The sequence below is a fragment of the Sylvia atricapilla genome, chromosome 4 (genome assembly GCF_009819655.1).
Source record: "Sylvia atricapilla isolate bSylAtr1 chromosome 4, bSylAtr1.pri, whole genome shotgun sequence".
Taxonomy (NCBI): Eukaryota; Metazoa; Chordata; class Aves; order Passeriformes; family Sylviidae; genus Sylvia; species Sylvia atricapilla.
Genome location: NC_089143.1, coordinates 7,085,706 through 7,106,688, shown reverse-complemented (window position 1 = coordinate 7,106,688; position 20,983 = coordinate 7,085,706). Strand labels below are relative to the sequence as shown.

General features: G+C 38.2%; 1 protein-coding gene across 1 annotated transcript; it reads right to left on the bottom strand.

The window, feature by feature from the left end:
- Positions 1 to 307: 307 nt before the first annotated feature.
- Positions 308 to 20,855, bottom strand: LOC136360077 (tyrosine-protein kinase TXK-like). The gene is made up of 15 exons (XM_066317023.1): positions 20,567 to 20,855; positions 14,709 to 14,757; positions 14,388 to 14,490; positions 13,964 to 14,169; positions 12,864 to 12,929; positions 12,186 to 12,240; positions 11,228 to 11,307; positions 9,684 to 9,811; positions 8,422 to 8,496; positions 7,402 to 7,573; positions 6,466 to 6,682; positions 5,459 to 5,523; positions 3,374 to 3,492; positions 2,758 to 2,915; positions 308 to 1,414 (listed from the first exon to the last, which is right to left on the bottom strand). Exons 1-15 carry the CDS (start codon positions 20,580 to 20,582, stop codon positions 1,346 to 1,348), a joined length of 1,578 nt encoding a protein of 525 aa, XP_066173120.1. The 5' UTR covers positions 20,583 to 20,855; the 3' UTR covers positions 308 to 1,345.
- Between the last annotated feature and the right edge of the window lie 128 nt (positions 20,856 to 20,983).

Below are 20,983 nucleotides of genomic sequence, written 5' to 3'. Positions count from 1 at the left end.
CAAGGGTTGATAACTATCAAAATACTGTTGCAGTAAAGATGACTGATCACTGCGAGGACTATATTTGATTATGAGATGCCATCATCTTTTGGAAATTCAAAACTTTGTGGGGTTTGCTATATTTAATTTTATTGTTACAGTTATTTTCTAAATTTGGGGGGAAAAATTAAACTGTGACTCAATTTGTGACAAAAATTAATTTTAACTCATTCTTTATCTAGCAGGTTTTACATATTTTTTCTACAAAGCCCTATAAAACTAAATATTATTGTGTATTTACCTATAAATAATTCACAATGCAATCACATATTTTCAAGAACATATTTATTTGTAATAGTCTGACTACTTTGTTTTAAATAATTATGAATGCCATCTGCCTTTCCTTCTCTACAACACATTTGTATCGACCATAGTTAAGATTTTAAATTAAAAGTGAATAGTAACATAAGAAGTAGGGGTACAGACACGCCCATTTAAGGTACCATGGGATCCATCTGAGCTTTACTGTCAAGTTTCAGTGTTAGCTTGCCCATCAACCATTCTGGGCATTTGCAAGGGGAGGACTAAGGCACTTGCATTCGAGTAGGCAAGAGCAGAGGAATGGGAGACTATCAGAAAATTGTGGGAGAGGTTGAAGTAAAATAACCCTTTCTCCCCTTCTGTTATCCAGAATTGGCATTGAAGACACCTTGACCTGCAATGCAGGCTTAAAATTGCTTCAGAGATGCTTTTCAGTCACTCAGATGTGTCTTGGAAGCTGCTGACTGAGGACTGCTGCCTTTGCTCCCTTTGCCTGCCTTTGTCTAAGCAGTGGGTCCAGGCACACGTGTGGGCACTGCTGCAGCTCCCTAAGCTTGCTGTCCCTCGGAAACATTGCTCTGGTTCTCTAGGGCTGGATGATTTGCAGTGCACAAAGACTTGCCTTTAAAAGTGACCAAGCCAGAGCTTTAAACAAGGTTCTTCCATCATCCAATCAGCATTCCCCAGTGCACAAGTCATAGCAAGTACAAATAATCTATGATATTGATGTTAGAATTAGTGTAGCTCTGAACAAAAGAATTAACAAAAAGATCTATAAGGTGAGTAGGATTGGTTACTGCTTTTCAGACAGGAGATTTTTCTCTGTAACCATGAAAACAAAGCCTTGAGAGTCCCAAACCAGTCCCTGGAGTATCTTTCTCAAATAAGTAAAAACTGGGCCAAGACCAAACATCTGTTTCAATGTTTAAGATGCTGGTACTGTGATTTAGGTAGAGACCTCTGTGAAAGGTTTTCAGGTACCACCTACATTAGTGACATGCTTAATGCTAACCTTTCAGTAAATATATTGGTGTAAAATCTGTGATTATGTCATCTCTCTTAGATCTGTGAGGGTCACCGTTAACTCTGCAAAAGTAGGACGTCCTTCAGGTTTCTGGAAAAAAAAATAAACTTTTGTTAGCTTATTTTGTTAGTTGGTTACCAGACTTCAGAAATTTCCTATAAGTACGTAGGAGATACCACTTAAAAATTACATTTCATTTATTAATACAGAAGAAAAGATTAGGTTTGTCATTTTAGGGAAAAAGAGAAATCTGTTATTCATGATACGAGCAGCATGAGCACAGGCACTTTTAAAAAATTCCTGAAATTTCTTTATACTTATTTCAATTCCGGATCAGAATTCGTATGGAATTTCTCCCTGCAGTAGGTCTATGGAAAGCCCTACCTGTCGGGAAACCATGCACTCAGGAATATTTCCTGTGTTTTGCAAAAGGATCTTCTCTGCTGCATAATTTAAAGTGCTGCAGCTCAGTGTGGAACATTCCTGCCTGGTGGCAGACAGAAAAAAAAACTTCTTCCCCATGATCTCTCTGCTGACTGGCACCCCAATGGATGTTTGCAGTAAGCAGGAAAGCTGGATGCGATTCAGGTTTTCATCTCTTCACCTTTTTTTTTTTTTTTTTTTTAACTCAGGATTTAGAAGTTTTATTTTAAGGTGGGAAGGTAAAGGAGACAATGGTAGCAACAAGATTTCCCAGCTACTCACTGTGTATGCCTGCACATTTACATGAAAAAATTGCACACAAAGCTCCTCTGAAAGTACTTCTAACCTAAAATAAAAGATTCATTTCTTCTAAAGACTGGAGAAGGAGGGCCTTTGAGGGATCATTCAGATGGAGAAGGTGTTGAAATCAGTGCTTAATTACCAATATAGGAAGTAGTAGGTGCTGGACAAATGGTGAAAGAACTTGAAGTATTCAATCAGCTTGGAGAGGGTGAAAGGGGTGCAGCCCAGGAGCTGTAGTGATGGACAGAGATTCTGACATGCACTTGAAAAAGGGGGTTCAAAATCTAAAACTAGTGGACGTAATCCACTTGGTATATGAATGTGTTATTCAGAGCAGATCTAGAGAAAGCTCTAGAAAAGACCCAGAAAGATCTAGAGAAAGATCTAGATCACAATACAATGGCATGAAAAGGGTATCATTGGACCCAGTAGAGGAACATGACAGCAGTGGCATATTCCAACCCAGGGATGGTCTAGAGCTGTTGTACTGATAGTGTGCTCTGTGTTTCTCAGCTGCAACACTCAAGAGAAGCAGAGGCTCGTAAACGTAGGTGTGATTTCTGAAAATCGTAGTTGGAAATGCTGAGAATGCCACAGATATGAAATAAAGATTAAATGCCTCGAGTTTTTAAGATTGCTTTTATATATATATGTTAAAAATTAATAATAAGGTAATACCTCAGGGAAAAAAAATAAAGGGAACACACCTCATGCCAGCAGCTGTACATGACTTTGTACACAGGATGCGATGCCAAATGTGGTCGATAAAGTCGGTTACCCTGAGAAATCTCATGGACAACTTCAGAATTGGACTTGGTTTCAAAAGGCATTTTGCCTTCTGTGAAAACTTCCCACATCAGTACACCTAGAAGTGAACCAAAATAGGTTTAGGACAAAACAAAAGATGCCAAACCCACAAGCTTTTTACAGCATTAGGAGAATTAAAAACAGTCCTGATTCTTCCGTGTATTGGAAAATGCATGAAAATATTCAGCCTGAGCTGAATGAAAGATACAACCCCAACAATTTTCAACTAATATAATTCTGCTTTCTTTTAAGTCAGCTAAGGTGATGGTCCATGAAACTCAGATGAATCTATGTTTGGCTAATAAGGACTCATTAAAAATGCACATTTGATTCAAAATCTACTTTTTTAGGTGCAGAACCTTCCGAATTAAAAACCCATTTGTCCAATATAAGCAACTTTGAAAAATAGGAAGGACTGAAGCTCAAGATAGGTAGTATGGGTAAAAAGTCACACTTTCCTAAATCACATCAGTAGTTTTAGGAGAGCATGGCTGCACTTTTCCCTAATCAACTCACCAAATGACCAGACATCTGATTTGCTGCTATATTTTTTGAAATGAAAGACTTCCGGAGATGACCATTTGACTGGAAACTTGGCACCTGAAGAGCTGATATATTCGTCATCAATGACATACCTGAAGAATAAGAGGAAACCACATATATTTGAATGAGTGACATTTCCACAAATGGTTTAGAATTCCATAAAAATAGTGTCGATTTGGAAACAGTAAAATTATATCACTATTTTAGTATAAAATGCACACAAAAACCATACTGGAATCTATGCACTTAAAGGCATTTCTGTTTAAATTAATTATTTGGATTATTCATAAAAATATGTCGGAATAAAATATTTTGATACTATCATAAGACTGACAAGATGGTTATTATTGTCATCTCTTGGGTGTATATTGATAAGACACATCACTTCACCACGGGCAGGAAAATCAGCAGCAATTAATAATTAGTCTTCTTTTTAAAGGATCCACTTTTTCAACCACTTATTCTACCCAAATATGACTCTCACTGTGCATCTTCACAGATGCCAAATCAGGGACATTGTTACCAAAGCAACACACAAAGGAATGTTCTTCACATTTGAGGCAACAGTTCTTGTAGGTGTACTTGAGTAATCGTTTTTGCCCAAGCTTATAGGAGCTGATCTCCCAGATAAAATGAAATTATGTGCCTAATGCAGGCATTTATAGGGCAACATTTTTAATGGTTACTAGGCTGACCCCAATATACTTATGAACTCTGGGCACATTCTCCAAGCATTAATGTTCCTGAGCAGATCACCGATGTGGAGTACACATTTATTCTCAGGGAAAGCATAAAGGTAATTTTTAAAGCACCTTTTAAAGGAGGCCACATTGAAATAAATAATCTCTTTGCCTCACTTTCTCATTTTGGTGCAGGCACAGAAACATGGGAGGCTATTGAATAAGGAACATACGAAATAGCAATACAAAATAACCTGTAGCAGCAGTTGTGTGAGCTCTGAATAATTAGGTTGTGTTCCCATAACTTCTTCACAGCCCAGGAAAGTGAGTCCTAGAGCCACACCACTGACCTCCCCTTTGTGGCCACAGTGAACCATTCAGGTCCATTATTCTTATTCTGGACCCTGACAGCCACCTTGGTCTTACTGTGTTTTCTGATTCACTTGGAAAACTCCAGAGCCCTGATACTGACCTTACCCTTTTGGGAAGCAGTACAACCATGGTACAGGACAGCCCTCTGCAAAAAAAGTCCTTAGCTATGAACTGCTAGGGTGTTGTAAGCCTGAGGTTAGAAATAGGAGGCAAAACCAAAGGAGCATGGCTGTGCTGATCTAACAGTTTGCAGCCACAAGGTAAATGTCACCACAACCTTCTGCTCAGAGCCACTGACTGTCTTTCCAGCACATCTGCCTCCTAAGCAAGCTGATTCAGTCTGCTAACCCATGGACAAACAAGCCAGTAGAACACAAAAGTGGAGAGCTTTGTGCTGGGCTTGCAAGAGGAAAGAAGAAAGAAGACATCCCCTTTGGGTAGCATTCAGCCATTTGGTCAGCTCAGCTGTGAGGAAAGTCTGTGAGGCTACAGCTATGTTTCTCAGGCTGGTGTTTGTCAGTCTTTCCTCTCTTTGGCTGGTTCTATCACTAAGCAGAAAAACCACTTCCCTGCTAGAGCATCACACATCCTGCCCTCCTGCTCCTCCCTGCATCCTGCCTCACCTACTCAGCTACCACTGCCTCCAGAGTCAGCACCAGTTCTGTCCCCAGTGACCTTCTGACCTCCATCCTGCTCAGGAAAGTTGGGGAATGTCTTTGTTCAAGCTTCTGGCTGCTCTGTGCACTCTGGGCATTTCTCTGTCCAGAAACACCTCTGAAGTTTACCGGGCACTTGGCTTACCTATCCTGCACTCACCAAGAGCAGGAGGAGGACATGACATCTAGGTCATGGTACAGCGGTTAAACAACATGACAATTTTCATCAGCACTCAAAAATTACCCACAGAGGTAAAAACCAGTGAAAGCAAGCAATGAGGTTAACTAAAGATCATACTGTAGCTGTCTGAAAACAGGTGCTCACAAAACCTTTGTCAATGGCCTCGTACCTTGCCATGCCAAAGTCAGACACTTTAACGACGTGCTCCACGTTGACTAAACAGTTTCTTGCAGCCTGGGGAAAATGAGAGAAACATATCTGAAATCTGTGCTATAGAACTTCAAGAGAAATACAGCAGCTGATTGTATTTACTTCAGCTCATACTATTTATATCTGAAAGGAGATAAGTGTATTGGTCAAAAATATTAGTGATTTTTTGTCTCTGAGTCAGTTCACTACTGTGTAGTTACACATACACATAGCACATAGCAATTTAAATGCTTGGAGTATGAGTTGCAGTATGTTTATGTATTCTTGAACAGTGAAAGGATTTTAAGCTGCAGAGTCTCATGATCCAACCAGATATTTTCCTGAACGTCAACACTAGGGACAATAAGTGTAAATTTTGAAATTTGTTTTGTGATGTTTTCATTACAGAAATCAGGAACTTTCTGGTAATTTTAAAGATGTTAAATTTCTTCACACATAAATACCTTCTCCTAGGTAGGAAAGGAGGATGATTTCCCCTCTGCATCCAAATGTGAGCTTTAAAAAATAACAAGGAGTAAAGAAACAAACTCCTCTAATTCCCTGCCTATAGGCAGAAAAACCACTCATATATCCCAGCATCAACGTATGGCATTTGGGAGCAAAAAAACCACACAGATAGAAAAATATTTCAATTTTTAAAATTCTCATTGCTGCTGACCTTTTGTAATGCTGTGATTTTGGTTGTGTTCTAATCACTTTTGTATTGAGATGACCTACTGCCAGATAGTTCCACGTCAACATCCTAATTTTCTCTGACATCTCAAGGGGTTTTTCCAGTGGAAAAACTTCTCTCAAGTAGCTTTTTGAGCTGTCCATGGGAAAAATAACAGCTGAAAAGTTCGGGTTTGCTTTATTAGATCCTGTAGGGCTGAAGTCTTCTATGATATATAGTGTGCCATAAAATGCAACAGCACATTCTTTACTGCAAATATTTGTCAAGAGCCTCAGGAAACCTATTGTACTCACTAAATCACGGTGAATGAAGTTATTTCTTTCCAGATATTCCATCCCTTCACAAACATCCTGGCACATGCTCAGGAGAAGGTCTCTGCCGAGTTTTCCCCGCCTCTGCCGAAGGTAATTGAGCAGACAACCATTTTCCATGAATTCAGTCACGACATAGAGAGGTTTGTGATGTGTGCACACTCCATAAAGCTGCACCAGCTTTGGGTGGGAGAGTTTCCTGTTTAAAACCACAGTTTAGACAGGCTAAAATTTGTTCTTGGCAGGTAACTAAGCTTTCGATTCTCATGATGGTTTTGAAAAATACTTTCACTGCTTGATAAACATTGTCCTATTCAGCTGTATTTAGGGTTCTCCCAATACTTAGCACATTTCTACACCTTCCTCCAAAAAGTTCACTCTGTGGAGTGTTCAGTCTGTTCACAACTATTCATCAGTGATATAAATATAACTGATTTATATCAGTGAATGCAAAGCTTGATTTGGTTGATGCAAAATGGAAAGGTCTAATTACACTTGGCTTGCAGGAAAGGGCCTTGACCCTGCAACGTTCTTCTCTTCTGGGCTTTGCCAAGACCTCAGGTGGATACTTCCCTGATTTGCAAAATTTGCAGATATGGTAATACAGTTTCTCAAAAGCTTTACTTAGATAGAAGCTCTGCAAGTGTTCCTAGAGACACTGAATTATGGATTATAGAATAGTTGTCGGAGCACATTTACATTTTACCAGAACATTTATTCCCCACTGAGCTCCACAGCACAAAGCAAGGAACATTCTATAGAAAAGAGTCTGGGCATAGGAAGCATCTGCAACACCTTGGTTCAGACTTTATATCAGCCTTTGTGTCCCACACATCCACCATTCCCATCAATTTGTTTGAAATGGAATTAGGTTATATTTATTTCTTGGTAAATTGACAGAACAGCTTTTGTACTTACATCATCAGTTTGGCCTCTTCCATGAAATCATCTTCAGACATCGCACCTTCATTGATTGTTTTGATGGCAACCTTGATAGTCTCTTTCCATTTACCAAGATAAACAACTCCAAACTGCCCACGCCCAAGTTCTTTCAGGAACAACAGTTCAGATGGGTCTAATCCCCATTCCTCTGTAAAAGCAACCCAGTGTGTCAGCAGAGTCAGGCCACTTTCCCTGAGCCATGCTCCAGGAGATGTGCCTTGCTGAGGGCAGTTAATGAACACTGCAAAGCATCACACTTGTTCATCAGCTGTAGCATGGGTTTTAAATATCTGAAACTTTTCATTGATTTGTAAATGTTTAAATATAAATGCTATTTTATGACTTACAAAATATGATTAGTGATTTTGCTTAATCTGGGTGTCTGAGGCTTGAAGATAAAGCAAGTGTTTAGCTTTGATTACACATGAGAACTTTCTTGGCACTATGATATGTGATGTTTTTAACTACAATAGTTCTACCCTTCAGAAATATTAAGCCTTGAGATTCATGAGAGCATGAAAGACACTCAGTTTTGGAGGTTCCTGTTGTCCAATAGGTGATATGAAATTCCTGATCTGTATACACAAAACTGGCAGTTATCACTTGTTTGTTTTAATATCACGTAAGATTCCATTATAATTTCTAAAACTTGCAGAACTGACAAAGGAAATCTTCTCCATAAATAGTATTAATTTCAGGTTTCAATTTTGGTTTCTTAAGCATTTACATGAATCAAATAGCCTTTCAAAAGCTATTAACTGTCAATTTGAGTCTTAGGTTTGCTTAGAAAAGTCCAAATAACTCTGAATGCGCTGGTGGTTGCACAGAAGCAGCTGAGTCAGGTGTCTCATTTGGTACTTACACCTTACACTGGTTATGTGTTTATTATTACCAAAGAATTTCACAGATACAAAATTATTAGTTGGGTAAATATGAGCTAAATTCTTGCCTAGGCAGATAGCTAAATCTCCTTCAAAAGAAAATAAAAAAATTTACCATAACTCATTCCTGTGTTTTCTGGTGAAGTGCATCCGTCTGATCTGACTGGATGTCGGAGACGTGTGATAAGACCTGTAGGGGACAAAGCCACAATATTCTGCTGACCAATTAGTTAATTTTAAAATACCTTATATCATACCTCTTCTCAAACAAAAATATTTGGAATCTGATGTAAACTTCATATTTCTTGAAGTTACTTTCGCCTAGAGTTTGCTCAGATAAAACACTACAGCAGGAAGAAATGGAGAAAGACAATTTAATAGACTACAAAAATATTTCTACTTTCATAAAGCTAACAATAATACTCTTGCTTTTTTGTACCATGATAGTGATCTTAAATGAGTTCTAAAATACAGTATCACTAACCTAAGCTGTGTCTGCCAGCATGACTCCCCAGGTTTGAAATATTTTTGTGTCTGTCATTTATTTTCTTTGCATTCATAAGCCAACATTACTAGTGACTGCATCCTTCACCAAAGACTCCCTGAATTCATTTTTTTTATTTGATTCTTCACACTATTACTTTTAGGGCCATTTCTGCTACAAGTGTTTCCTACAATTCTCCTCCCTCCAGGAAAAGGCTCTGTTCATTCCCATATCTTCCTCTCTAGTGTAAGGGATCTCTGTGTGTTTTCCCATCTTCACTCATTCAGAGTAAAACCATTTTATATTGGATTAAAACAATGGGCAGAACCAAGGTGAAGGATATTTTCCATGCTAAAAATGATAAAAAAATCTGCCATCTGCCAGCTGAAAGCCAGTGTTAGAGAGCCCTTATGCCCCCTAATTATGCCCTTGATTGTTTGTGGTACAGGTTGTTTTGGGTTTTTTTCAAAATCAGTAGAATGCTGCCTGTTGATGCACAGCACAGCTTCTGCTTTTATTAGATTGAATGTATGTATGCAGGTCCTGGTTGTAGACAAAGAAAGAATTATGATCAAATTTCACCCAAGTCCCATTCAGATAAATGTGAACCAAGAGAACAGAGAGCAGGCTTCTGTCTTTGCTAAACTCATCTCACACATGCAGACAAGTTTGGTAATTTCACTTCCCCCATGTGCACACGACAGCTCTGACTTTGGCAGAAGGAATCAAGGCGTGTTTGAATTCATTAACAATGGAAACACTTGTGTCTCTTTTGATAAGGAAAATATTAGAAAAATATTAGAAAAATATTAGAAAAATATTAGAAAAATATTAGGAAAATTAGAAAAGTTAGAAAATATTAGAAAAATCTGTTATCAGCTCACGTGCATTACCTGCAGCATTGTGTTGATGATACTCGATGAGTTCAGGGATGGATGAAAAGAGATAGTTTTCTGCTACATAATATTTTCCCAAGTGGTTTTGTTTAATTTGATAGTGCAGAATATCTCCATTATGACTTCTGAAATCAACAAAACATTATAATTTTCAGTAGAAATAATTTGTCCTTTAAATATCACTATGAAAGCATACAAAAAATATCTGAAAACTTGGGACATAGTCCTCAATTTAAACTGTGTATAGCTGGGACATGGTTTAAGGAGAGGAAAAACAAAACAAAACAAAACAAAACAAAACAAAACAAAACAAAACAAAAAAAAACAAACCCACAACAACAACAAAAAACTAAAACCAGCTTTGAATGGCTTTTCCTCCCAGCTTTGGTAGATAATTGCACATCTTTTATCACCCAAGTATTTTTACCCCTGTATCATTGCCTTCATAAGAAATAGCCATAGTGTTTAAGAAGTGTTCCTCCTAATTTAGCATTTGATTATAACCTCTTAAAATTAAAATGTTACAAATGACCTGCATTTTCTCTCAAAACTTAAACACATATTCATGTATAGCATGAGATGAAACTTTCTTTTCTACTTCTTCAAAGGGTCTTCCCTGTAGCTTTTATTTGATACCTTTGTTTTTCTGTATTTCTTTGCATTATCCATCTTTTTTTTTTTTGCTTCCTGTATATTTTGCTGCCCATCCTTCCCTGCTTTCTATGACACTCAAAATTCAGCAATTAAGTTTGCTTTTCAGGCTGGTGGTGGCTGAATGTTAGTACTCTAAATTGTGGACACACGGTCACAACAAGCAGAGATCAGAATACAGAAGCATTACACAGTTTGCATTACTGACTCATTGTCAGAAACTCTTCTGAGCCTGCGGAATTGTGAGTCTGTCCCCAGCACAGGGACGGTGGGGAGGGCTGGCCCCGTGTTGCCAAGGAGGGAATGGAGTGGGGAGGAAGAGAGTGGTGGAGGAAGAGGGTGGTGGGAACAGCAATGCCTTTGCTGCTCTCACCTCTGGCTTGCTGTGAGAGGGAGAGAAGGAAAGCACACACAGTTGATACAGGGGGATGTAGGAGGGCTGATGAGGAGGTTATAAGACAGCTCGAAATAGGTTAAGCCAGTGCTGTAGGTGATTGACATGGGTAAGTGTGAGTCCTGAGGCTGATGTCCAGCAGGAGTAAGGCTGCACAGTAGGGATGAGGTGATTTTAGGAGACAAACTGCACAGTCTGGGATGGATTTACAGTGCACAGAGCCTGTGGAGAAATGAAACAGTTTGGTGCCACGGCCAAAGGATGTGGCATGGTTTCCACAGCAGATCATTTGAGAATTTCAGTGAGTGCAGATAATCTTGTCTCCCACATCCACTGCCCACCATCACCTTTTCTGCACACAGGGCGATTAACCCTGCATGAACAGCATCCCAGTGGTTCCCTGCTCTTGTGCACTGCATGACCCACCTACCCAATTATTCTGAGGAGTTTTTCCATCACCTCTTGATTCAAACCCTGACCATTCAGAGGAACTCACCCCTTAGCCCGAGAATACATGGACAGTGTAAGAAGACCCTGCCGGCTTGAATCTCTGACAACAAATGCACCTTCTTTGGGCTGAAAAGAAATCAAAATAGAGAGTTATTTTATGCTTTTGAGGTTCAACAGTGCTCTCTTGAGACAGGACTTGCAGCAATTACCAAATTCTGTAGAATATCCATGAGTTCTAGAGGATATATATATCTCCTAGATATTGAGGGAGAGAGATAAAGAAGTGGAGAACAGGAATTGATAGCCAGCTACATGGCAGAGAAAAATAAACCAAGAGAAAATAATAAGTGCCAGGCAACTTCTTAGAGGTAAGTAATTTAGCTGAATTATACTCTTCAGTGTGAAGCAGTGAAAATGCTTTGATTTATTTAAAAAAATCAAATAGTACAAATCTCTGAGAAAAAAATCCAGTTAAAACAATTTTGTCTGAGATTTTTTTTCTTAGTCTTTCTTGTGCCAGGCCCGAGTTACTCCTTGAGCAAAGACCCAGTGAGTTGGAGTGAGTTAGGCACTTTGGTAACTGACAGGGGGTAGAATGCAATGTGGATTTTTTTGCTCTGTATTTAAGGAAGACTCATTTAAAGAAGACTTTCTTATTTAAAGGAGTCTGTTAAATTCTGCTAAGCTCACTAATTAGCTGACTACATGGATTTCAGTCTTCAGCCAGTCTTCAATGTTTAATGCCACAGACAAGCACAGTAAGCCATGTAATTTGTTTTATCTGGCATGGAAAACCTACATAGAATTTGCTGGGGCTACAAATTAAAGCTTTGTGAAGTCTGGATAGTCTGCACTCTACACTTATACCAGAAAACCTTTTTATTTTAAGGTACTTTCTCTCTTGCAGCATACCAAACAGATTGATTTGACTGTGATATTGCTCTTCATGCCTCTACTGACAGATATTTTTCAGTACTGTTAGCTCTGTGTGTAAGCAGAGTTACCTTCTGGCGCAGAAGCAGTTCTGCCTGGCTTCTGTTTATGTTTCTGCAGTACCACCTGCAACAAGGAGATAACCTGTCCTTAATTTCAGCCAGTAAAAATGAATGCATGCTTTGTCTCACAGTTTCAGAGTTGTATTATTCCAAGTAAAAAAATCATATTTAGAACTATTATTTTATATGAACATGCCTTAATCTGGAATGATTTTATTAGATCTTTTTTTTTAGAACTTTTTGGCCTTATTATACTGTGACTAAATATTAGCTCAAGTAAAAGAAAACCCAGGAAAGAGTTATGCCAAACTGTGATGAAATTTACAGTCTTGGATGACGTGTCAGGCTTTTCTTCTCTACAATTTTTCAGAATTTTAATCTTCTCTCCGGTAATTTAAGTTTGTAGTAATTGGAATTAGCTATATGGTCACAGCAGGCAAAGATCAGAATACAGAAACATTATGTATCGGGTCTACAGCAGCAGGAAAAATCTGGATTCTGACACTATGATTCATGCAAATGAATGTTAATTCACTTTAAGACTAATGTTTTGTAACCAAAAAAGAGAAAACTTTTGATAAACATGTTCATGTCTAATAAAAATTTGAAAGACCAATCATTAAAATGTGTCTCTGCAATGCATTTCTAGAAATGGGAAGCACGGTTATAATTTTCAAAGGTACTTACTTGTATGTTTCTAAATTGCTTTTCTTGTTCTCGGTAACATAGTTGCTGGGAATTAGACCTTCATTCCTGAAACAACGTATTGGGCATAATATTATTAATATTATTAATTATTATAATATTAAATATCATTTACATGTATGGTGTAAAAGATGAGTAGGATTAAGATACACATTATCCTTTTGTTGAATTAAAAAGGGTCCTTGTACCAGGGGCTCTGTTGCTCAATACTGAATTCCAGCATTAGAACTGAATAAAAATGAGTCCTTTCATCCTAGGCACAACCTTTTTGTCCCATGACTTTGGATGGCTACCCAAATGAAAAAGCCAGATGGTATAAACTGGGATTTAAAAAAAAAAAAAAAAGATATTTCTCTTTTGAATCAGAAGCCACCATTTTTATTTCTGGCCTATACAAAGTTCCTATATAAAGAAATATAAATAAGTGTGTGCTTGCTTGTATATCTGAAACAGTTGTCACTATACTTTTCCTGAAACACGAGTTGATAAAAAGCATTTAAAACATTTAAAGGAGAAAACTGAAGGGAAAGGAGATGGTTATAACAAAACATACAACCATTCCCAACATCTGAGTACACTGAAGAAAATGCAAAGGAGAAAGGGGAAAGACACAAAACAAACCTAAGTGTCAAAAGGATCCTAAATGAAGTTATCTAATTCTCTGAAATATCCAGGTATTTGGGGTAAGAGGTTTGGTTTCGGGTATGTCTTCATTATCTCTGTGTTTTCATAAAGCTTTTACACATACACACTCCACTGTAAAAATATGGAAATTTGGACATGGCTCAGAGCCCAGTGATTCACATGGTCTTCAAACACCCTTATGTTGCTCAGGAAATTACTGAAGTGCAGGGCTGAGCTCTTATTTCCCAATGGATTCTAGATTCCCTGTCCATTTCTGGGGTGCCAAACCCTGCTGAAAGCTCCCAGTCCATCTGTGTGCCTCAAATGTAGTTGAACACTTTTAAGCCTGTTCCTTAAGAGTCTCACAAGCCTCATTCTATCTGCCCACTTTTGCACAGGTTTTTTTAGGTTTTTGTCTTTCTGTGTAGGGAGTTTGGAACAGAAGCTGTCTCTCTTACCCATGCTGGTCTCTTGCCTTCCACCAGAGGGGATCATACTGTTCCAGGATAATGTATTCTTCTGACTTCTTCAGAGGTAATTCTAAAGGCCCTCTAGCAAAGAAGTCATAGAGTGCAATAACTCTGGGTTTCTTGCTGTAGTCTTCAAAGGCCTCGGCAGGCAGAGGAGGCAATGGCTTGTTTTTAAATTGCAATTGTTTCTTGCGCTGGTGAAAAATAAAAGTATTTTTCATAACCAGTCTTTTCTCTCTACTATAGTTTTCTTTACTTACTTGAAGCTTACTTGCTTTAGCTTTACTCTGTAATTTTTATGCAACAAGGAACTTTATATGCTCAAGAGCTAGTTATTCCCCTGCTTATTCTGGTACTGAGCCACTGTATGTCAAATTAATTCTCTCTTTTCACCTGCCAAAATGTTACTTACCCTGCACTTCCAAATAGATTCATAGGGAACATCAGGCTGTGAGGCAGAGTACTGGGTCACCAGGACAGCATCAGGGTCCAGGTTCACTTTTGTTCTCATTTCTCTGATTTTCAAAAACATGAAGCGTTTTTGTGAATGCATGAATGTAAACATCCACATAAAAATATCCATGGCTCTACGTGCCTTACTTCGTTAGGGATATGCAGAATACAGTGACTTTAAACTTCCACATATTTGCTCTTCTACTGCAAATAGAGGGATTCAAAGAAGTCCTTTGTGTGTAGATATTTAATTACTGAAAAGCTAAAGCATTTCACATACCTTTCTTGCACTGTGCAGCAGCAGCAGAAAACAGACTGGATGGTGTGATCTGTGAACAAGAACATTTTCCATATTTGTGTTCAAAGTTCCTGTTTTTTGGTCACAAAACTTACAGAATTGAGGACTACCATATGTTCTTAGAGCCACAATTAGCTCTGTCTTGCTGTGAGATATCTAGCAAATCATTACAGCTGAATTTGCAGCCACCAAAACCAGCAGAGCTTACCTACCACAGTGTCCCTTACAATGTTTTGGCAATTATGAGGCCATATGTATGAGCTAAATCAGCAAAGATAAAAAAGAGACACTGTCAGCCAAATTACACTGATTTTACTGATTACACCACCCTGCACAAGCTCTACCTGGTACAACAAGGGGGATGAGAATCTTGTCAGGGACAGGAGGTGGAGGCCCCCTTCAGCTCTGATATAATTTTTAGATTATTCAAGCCAAATATAAAACCATGCTTGCATGACAAGATTTTCTTTATTTTTAGGTTCATTAAAGGAGCTGCACTGTATTAACTTCTTCAGATTAATACTGATTTTCCTGTTCCTGTAGTGACCATTAATATAATAAATGCATTACCCCAGGCTTAAAGAGCAGAGAGAATATGTGCTTTACATTGCATATCAAGGGGCTGATAATCCTTGTTTATAAAATCCAAAATACACTGGATGCATCATCACAGACATCAAAAATTTAGAAAGAAACCAACCCAATATATCTTGGATGTGCAGCAGAGAGGATATGATATTAAATAGGTTGGAAGGCATTAATATTTGAATGAGGTGAATAAATGGTTGACACTTGGTCCACTCCTACCGAGGCTGAGACCTGCTTTCCCCAGTTTGTGTTCCCAGAGCAGTTTGAGCCAAGCTGCAGCAGGTATGATCCCACACTCCTTCCCTCTGCACTTCATCTCAAACTGAGCAAGAGAGGATGCTAAAAGAGCAGATGATCTATTTCTGCTGGGTCAGCTCCTTGTGAAATGTCTCACCCCTGGGCAGGTGGGAGGGCAGCAGCACCTGCAGGACCTGCTCAGCTTCTCAGGTGCGATGTGCAGTCCTTTAAGAAGCTTCAGAGTCAGGGATGGAGAGACAAGGTTCCCTTCATACTCAGCTGCACTAACAGAAAATAAACTTTACATCCCACTATAGCATGTCTTATTCTTCTCTGCCACAGAGATCAATGTTTGCAAAGAGGCCTCAGATTTTTATTTGAAATCGACTTCCCAAGATCTCAGAATTTTGCTGCTTTGTATTTCATATGATATTTCATTGTGCAGCCCCACCAGTTCCACATTATTTGTTTCTCCCTCATGGCACTTTTGCATTGTTGATCCTAATGACCAAATCCAGTCTGGAATAAATAAGATGTCCCTTCTGGTCTCCCATGAGACATTTTCCCATTGCCTATTATCAACTGAAAGCTAAGAGCATGAACCCTAGCATTGAAAACATTAAGCAACTTTACTACATAATGAAAAGTAATTATTTTCCTTATGAAGGTACATAACGTAGCCAACATTGTGCTAATAAAGAAGTGAGAATGTTGGATGGCAGAATGATAAGACCAAACCTCGTTCTTAGCTGGAAGAGCCCTGTCTCATGAGTGGTTTGTTTAGACTGTCTTGGAAGTTATGAAGCTTCTCTCAGACTGTTGAATCCTGTGAAGAATCTATTGGGTGGGGAACTGACGACCCAACAGTAATCAGAAGACACTATCAATTGTTTGATTAAAGCTTCCAGTGACTGCTGTGGAAAATGCAGCAATTAAAAATAGCCAAGCCAGTTGATAGCAACAATTCTCTTGAAAGAAGCCAGGCTAAAGAGACATGGTCAATGAAGTTTATTTGCTGTGTTAATTGTCCAGTCTACATTGAATTGCCCTCTGGCCATTTAAAATTGCCTCATAAACAGTGAACACTGGGTGAAAAAAATGCTTAGGTTTCTTTTATTTCAGCCAGTGACATGAAGTTTAATCAAGTGTGTTGTTATTTGCAAATAGGAATGTGATATTTGAAATCCTGTCTGCTTCTTCTCATTGAACCATATAGTCTAATTAAATACATGATTTCTAATCAATTTATTTGCTCTCCATAGAAAGCATTTACAAGAAATAGTTAGAAGCAGCACTGCAGACTTTCTATGTAACACTAGAATAATCTTCTAATAAGATTTCAAAGATTTGGCTGTTACCATGAAAACAAATGGTTCAGATAGATGTTATGGATGTGTAATTCTGTCTTGTTTTCTTTATGAGCCCAGAAATTTGAATATATTTGTAGTGTAAAGTCAAGAATCCTTTTTGCCTTCAGTGAATCTCAGACTTGCTTTGTTAGTGGATGATTTTTTGTGTCTGATATCCTCCTTTTACTCTGCTAAAAGCTATTAGCAATAAACAAGTGCACATGACATTTTAAAAAATACCCTAAGCCAATATGATATTGAATATTTAGCCTCTTGTCCCATCCACAGAAAAGGTAGAGGTTGAAGCCATAATCATGATGTTTCCCTCTTGGGACACGCGCTTCATTTGGTGAGCAATTTTTTCCAAGGGTAGAGTTGTAATCTAACAAAGATGACAAAACATGATATGATAAATTCTGCAGACTAAGTTAAGGCTCAGATTAGACTAAGGCTGTGGATCAGATAAGACCATGCTGAACTGAATTGAGGGGTCTGGAAAGCAGCACAAACTTTGCACAGTTCTGCCAAAATTTAGTTGTCCTCATTCACTCTGTTGGAGTATTTTAAGTGTGAAACCACAGCCCATCACCTCAGCAGATATTTATCATCCTAAAGCAGATGATTTCCAGCTCTTTGAGAATGAATTTTTCTTTAAACATATTTTCTCAGCAACCTCAGTCACTTCTGAAATTCTTATGTCCCTGTATTACTCCTAGAGTATTTGTCGAATGAATTCAATAGAAATTAGTAAAAGTGTAAATAAATGCAGTGCAAACTGCTCATGTCTGTTTGGAAATTCATCATGTCTGCTAGGAAACATTATCAAAGCCCATAGAGAAAAGCCTTCAGCTCTGCAGAGCTACATCCTGCTTTAGCTAAATGGACTTAAGGCCAGAAGCTTTGACCTGATGGCCTGGAATTTCAGTTCTCAAGCAGTATTCATGTACTGATTATGCATTTTACATCTTCCCTGCTCATTGGTAAGCTTCTCGAACTACACTTTTTCTTTACAATTCAAGTAGTTATTAAGTCATATTTATTAAGTTCATAACTTAATAAATATGAAAGTAGGTCCAAACTGTAATGCTGAAAGACTTGGCCAATACTGCAGATGGGGAAAGCTTTGATGGACTGAGTGAATAACCTGATTTAACTTGCTGTCCTCTTGGCCAAGGAAGATGCTGACACTGAGGGCTGCACAGCAGTGCACGTTGTCACGCAGCAGGAAGATGACATTTCCTGCCTGACACTTCTCACCACCACCCTCTCATGTCTTGTGCTCTTCCTTCCTTTCTCTTCTCTCAACAGTCACCAGAAAAACCAAGAAAGAATTGCAGTACTTAAACACCTGTCTTTTGATTTTTTTTTTTAAGCTATCATTTAAAATACAAATAAATTGAAAATAGACTCTTAGAATTTACTCATTTAAAATGTTTCTTCTTGATTATCCCTTCTGCTAGATCACTGAAATCAGTGGAACTAATCTATCTGATTTCCTTCAATTTTTCACCAAGGACATTTTCCTGGGAAAAACACTGGATTTTTAAGTAGTGTTAGAGTCACACACATATTAGCTGGCCTTGATCTCCTGGTCCCTAACTCAAGTAACCACACTGAAGAGTTCATCAATTAAAGATTAGCCACTGATGGTATCACTGAGAGTTGTGCTTCAGCAAGGAAGTCACATTTTGGATTCCATATTTGGAAGAGAACAGAGAAACCAGACAGATCTGCCGTGTTGTGAATGACAGACTACTTGGATAGGACACAGGAAAGAAATACAGGCTAAGAGGAAGAAATATTCCATAATTTTTACAGGTAAATTAATTTTGAAGTCTGGTAAAACAGTTATGGATTTGTCATTAATTTTAGATTCCACTTCGCCGTTTCCTACCTAATCAAAGAGCTTCCCCAAAAAAAAAAAAAAAAAAAAAAAAAAAAAAAAAAAAAAAAAAAGTGAACAAATCTAACAAATCTTGCTTCTTTTAAATCCATAGCAAGGAAGATTTCTCCAGCACCAATAGCCCCATTAAATCTTTCAGCTCACATTCCCTTGAGTTCCAGCAAAACACAAGCTACCCAAATACGTTGCTTTGATACTTGAGTTATGTCATGTGAAACAACTGAATTCAGCAGTTTAAAACCTAGGTTTAAATTAAACAAGAAGAGTATTTGAGGTGTTGAATCTAGAACTTGCCATCTTCCTTCTTCACCTGTACAGAGAATTTTTCATTTCTGCAATTTTTGATGAAAGCTTGCCACCTTACACGAAGTTATTTAACACAGGAACAAATGGAGTTATTGCATTTCACTGCTAATATCTTTTTCTTTCTGAAAATAAGTAATTTAGGAGGGAGATACTTGCTCATAAAGTAGTGTCACTATATCTCTCTAGTGACAGGCAAGCAAATATGAATCCCAACACTAACACAGACCCAGGACAGCCCATCAAAGTAGAGTGTCATACCTCAGACCTATTAGGATGCTCAGTTTCAAAACAAGAAATAACCATGGCACAAGAAGCATGTGGCTAAAGTAAAAACACTAGGAAACTGGTGTTGAAGCTAATGTGACAAATATTCAGCCTAAAAATGTGCAGCTGACATTCCGATAACCAACTTTGGAGTCCTGGAAATAAATTTACCTGTGCACAACAGGGCAGATGGGATGCAAGAAGAAGAAAAAGATGGGTCAGCTATCAGGAAACAGTTATTTGCTTAAACAGCTTAAAGAGAGTCCCATGAGAACAGAGAAGGTAGAGAGAGAACACATTGTGGCCTCATACACTCAGAGGACACTTTGGGTTGATAAAGTCATCTGTACATGAGCCCAATTCACACAAATATGTGCAGTCTTCCTCCTATCTTCAGTTGTTACTCACTGTAAATGACAGCTTTAGGAAAGCAACATCAAAGACAAAAGCAACAAGTTAGAAATTAATTGTTATCATTTGCATTGTATAAGTTTATTATTTCACATGGGTTTTTTTGCTTGAGTTTCTTTTTCTGAATCACCATCTCTCAAAGCACTACTAACACTGAAAGCACTCTAGTCCATGCCTAAGGTTTGCACTTTTCTACCATTTCTTGCAAGAAGCTCTTGCAATGGAGGAGGAGGTTAACTGTGATCAACACTACAAACTCAGCTGCACCTTTCAAACCCAACCCAGTGCTGTAACACAGTTTGCCTCCTGGTCTGCTCCATCAGTTTCCAACACTGCTACAAAAATCAATAGCCTGGTAGAAAGCCACAGTACAGTTTAAAATACAGCACTTTAAAATACAAGTTTTCAGCTTTTGGTGTGTGCAGGCTGAGGCTTCCTGTCTTTCCTGAGAGCTAACTCTACTCTGGAGGAAAGACAGGTTTAGTTCTACCAAACTTTCTGTCCAGGTCTATGCAGTTAACAAGTATGAACAATATGTGGAAATATCTCCCTTGTATATATGTAAAATTAGTTCCTTTGCTAAATCCATCATACAATGGATTCATATTTGTGGGTTAATTTAAAAAGTCAAGTCAAGCAGTCTTAACAGAGATCCCCTTAGCAGTGCAAGAGAAAGTAGATTCGTATTTTTATGGCAGCATCTAAATACTTCATTTGCTAAGTACCCTGCTGTTGCACAAAACAAAACTACAAGATCAAAATATGCAGCCAAGTTTACTTACAGGTAGAAAGAATCATGTCTGGTTATCCGTTGATATTAAAATGAAAATGCAAACCCCTCTTCATCAGCTGTGCCAGTAAAACAGCCCAAATGGAGCTCTTTGCTCTGAGATGAAGCATGGTAAACCACAAATAGTGCTTGACCACGCCTACTTACCTTTTATTTAAAAGAAAAAAGCCCCAAACGGAGAAGGAGAAAAAAATGGTCTGCTTTCTAGTATCAAACATTTTATAGGAAAAGGAGAAGTTACTAAACTGTTACTAAACTGTAGGTCTAAGAATTTATTTTTAAAAAAATGTTAAAAAGCCACAGCAGATGTAAATCGCAGCATCTGGATTTGTTCTGATGGATTTTATTTTTTTTTTGGATCCCAGCATTTGAAAAAATTCAGTTATAATATAAACGGGAGGAAGGGCTA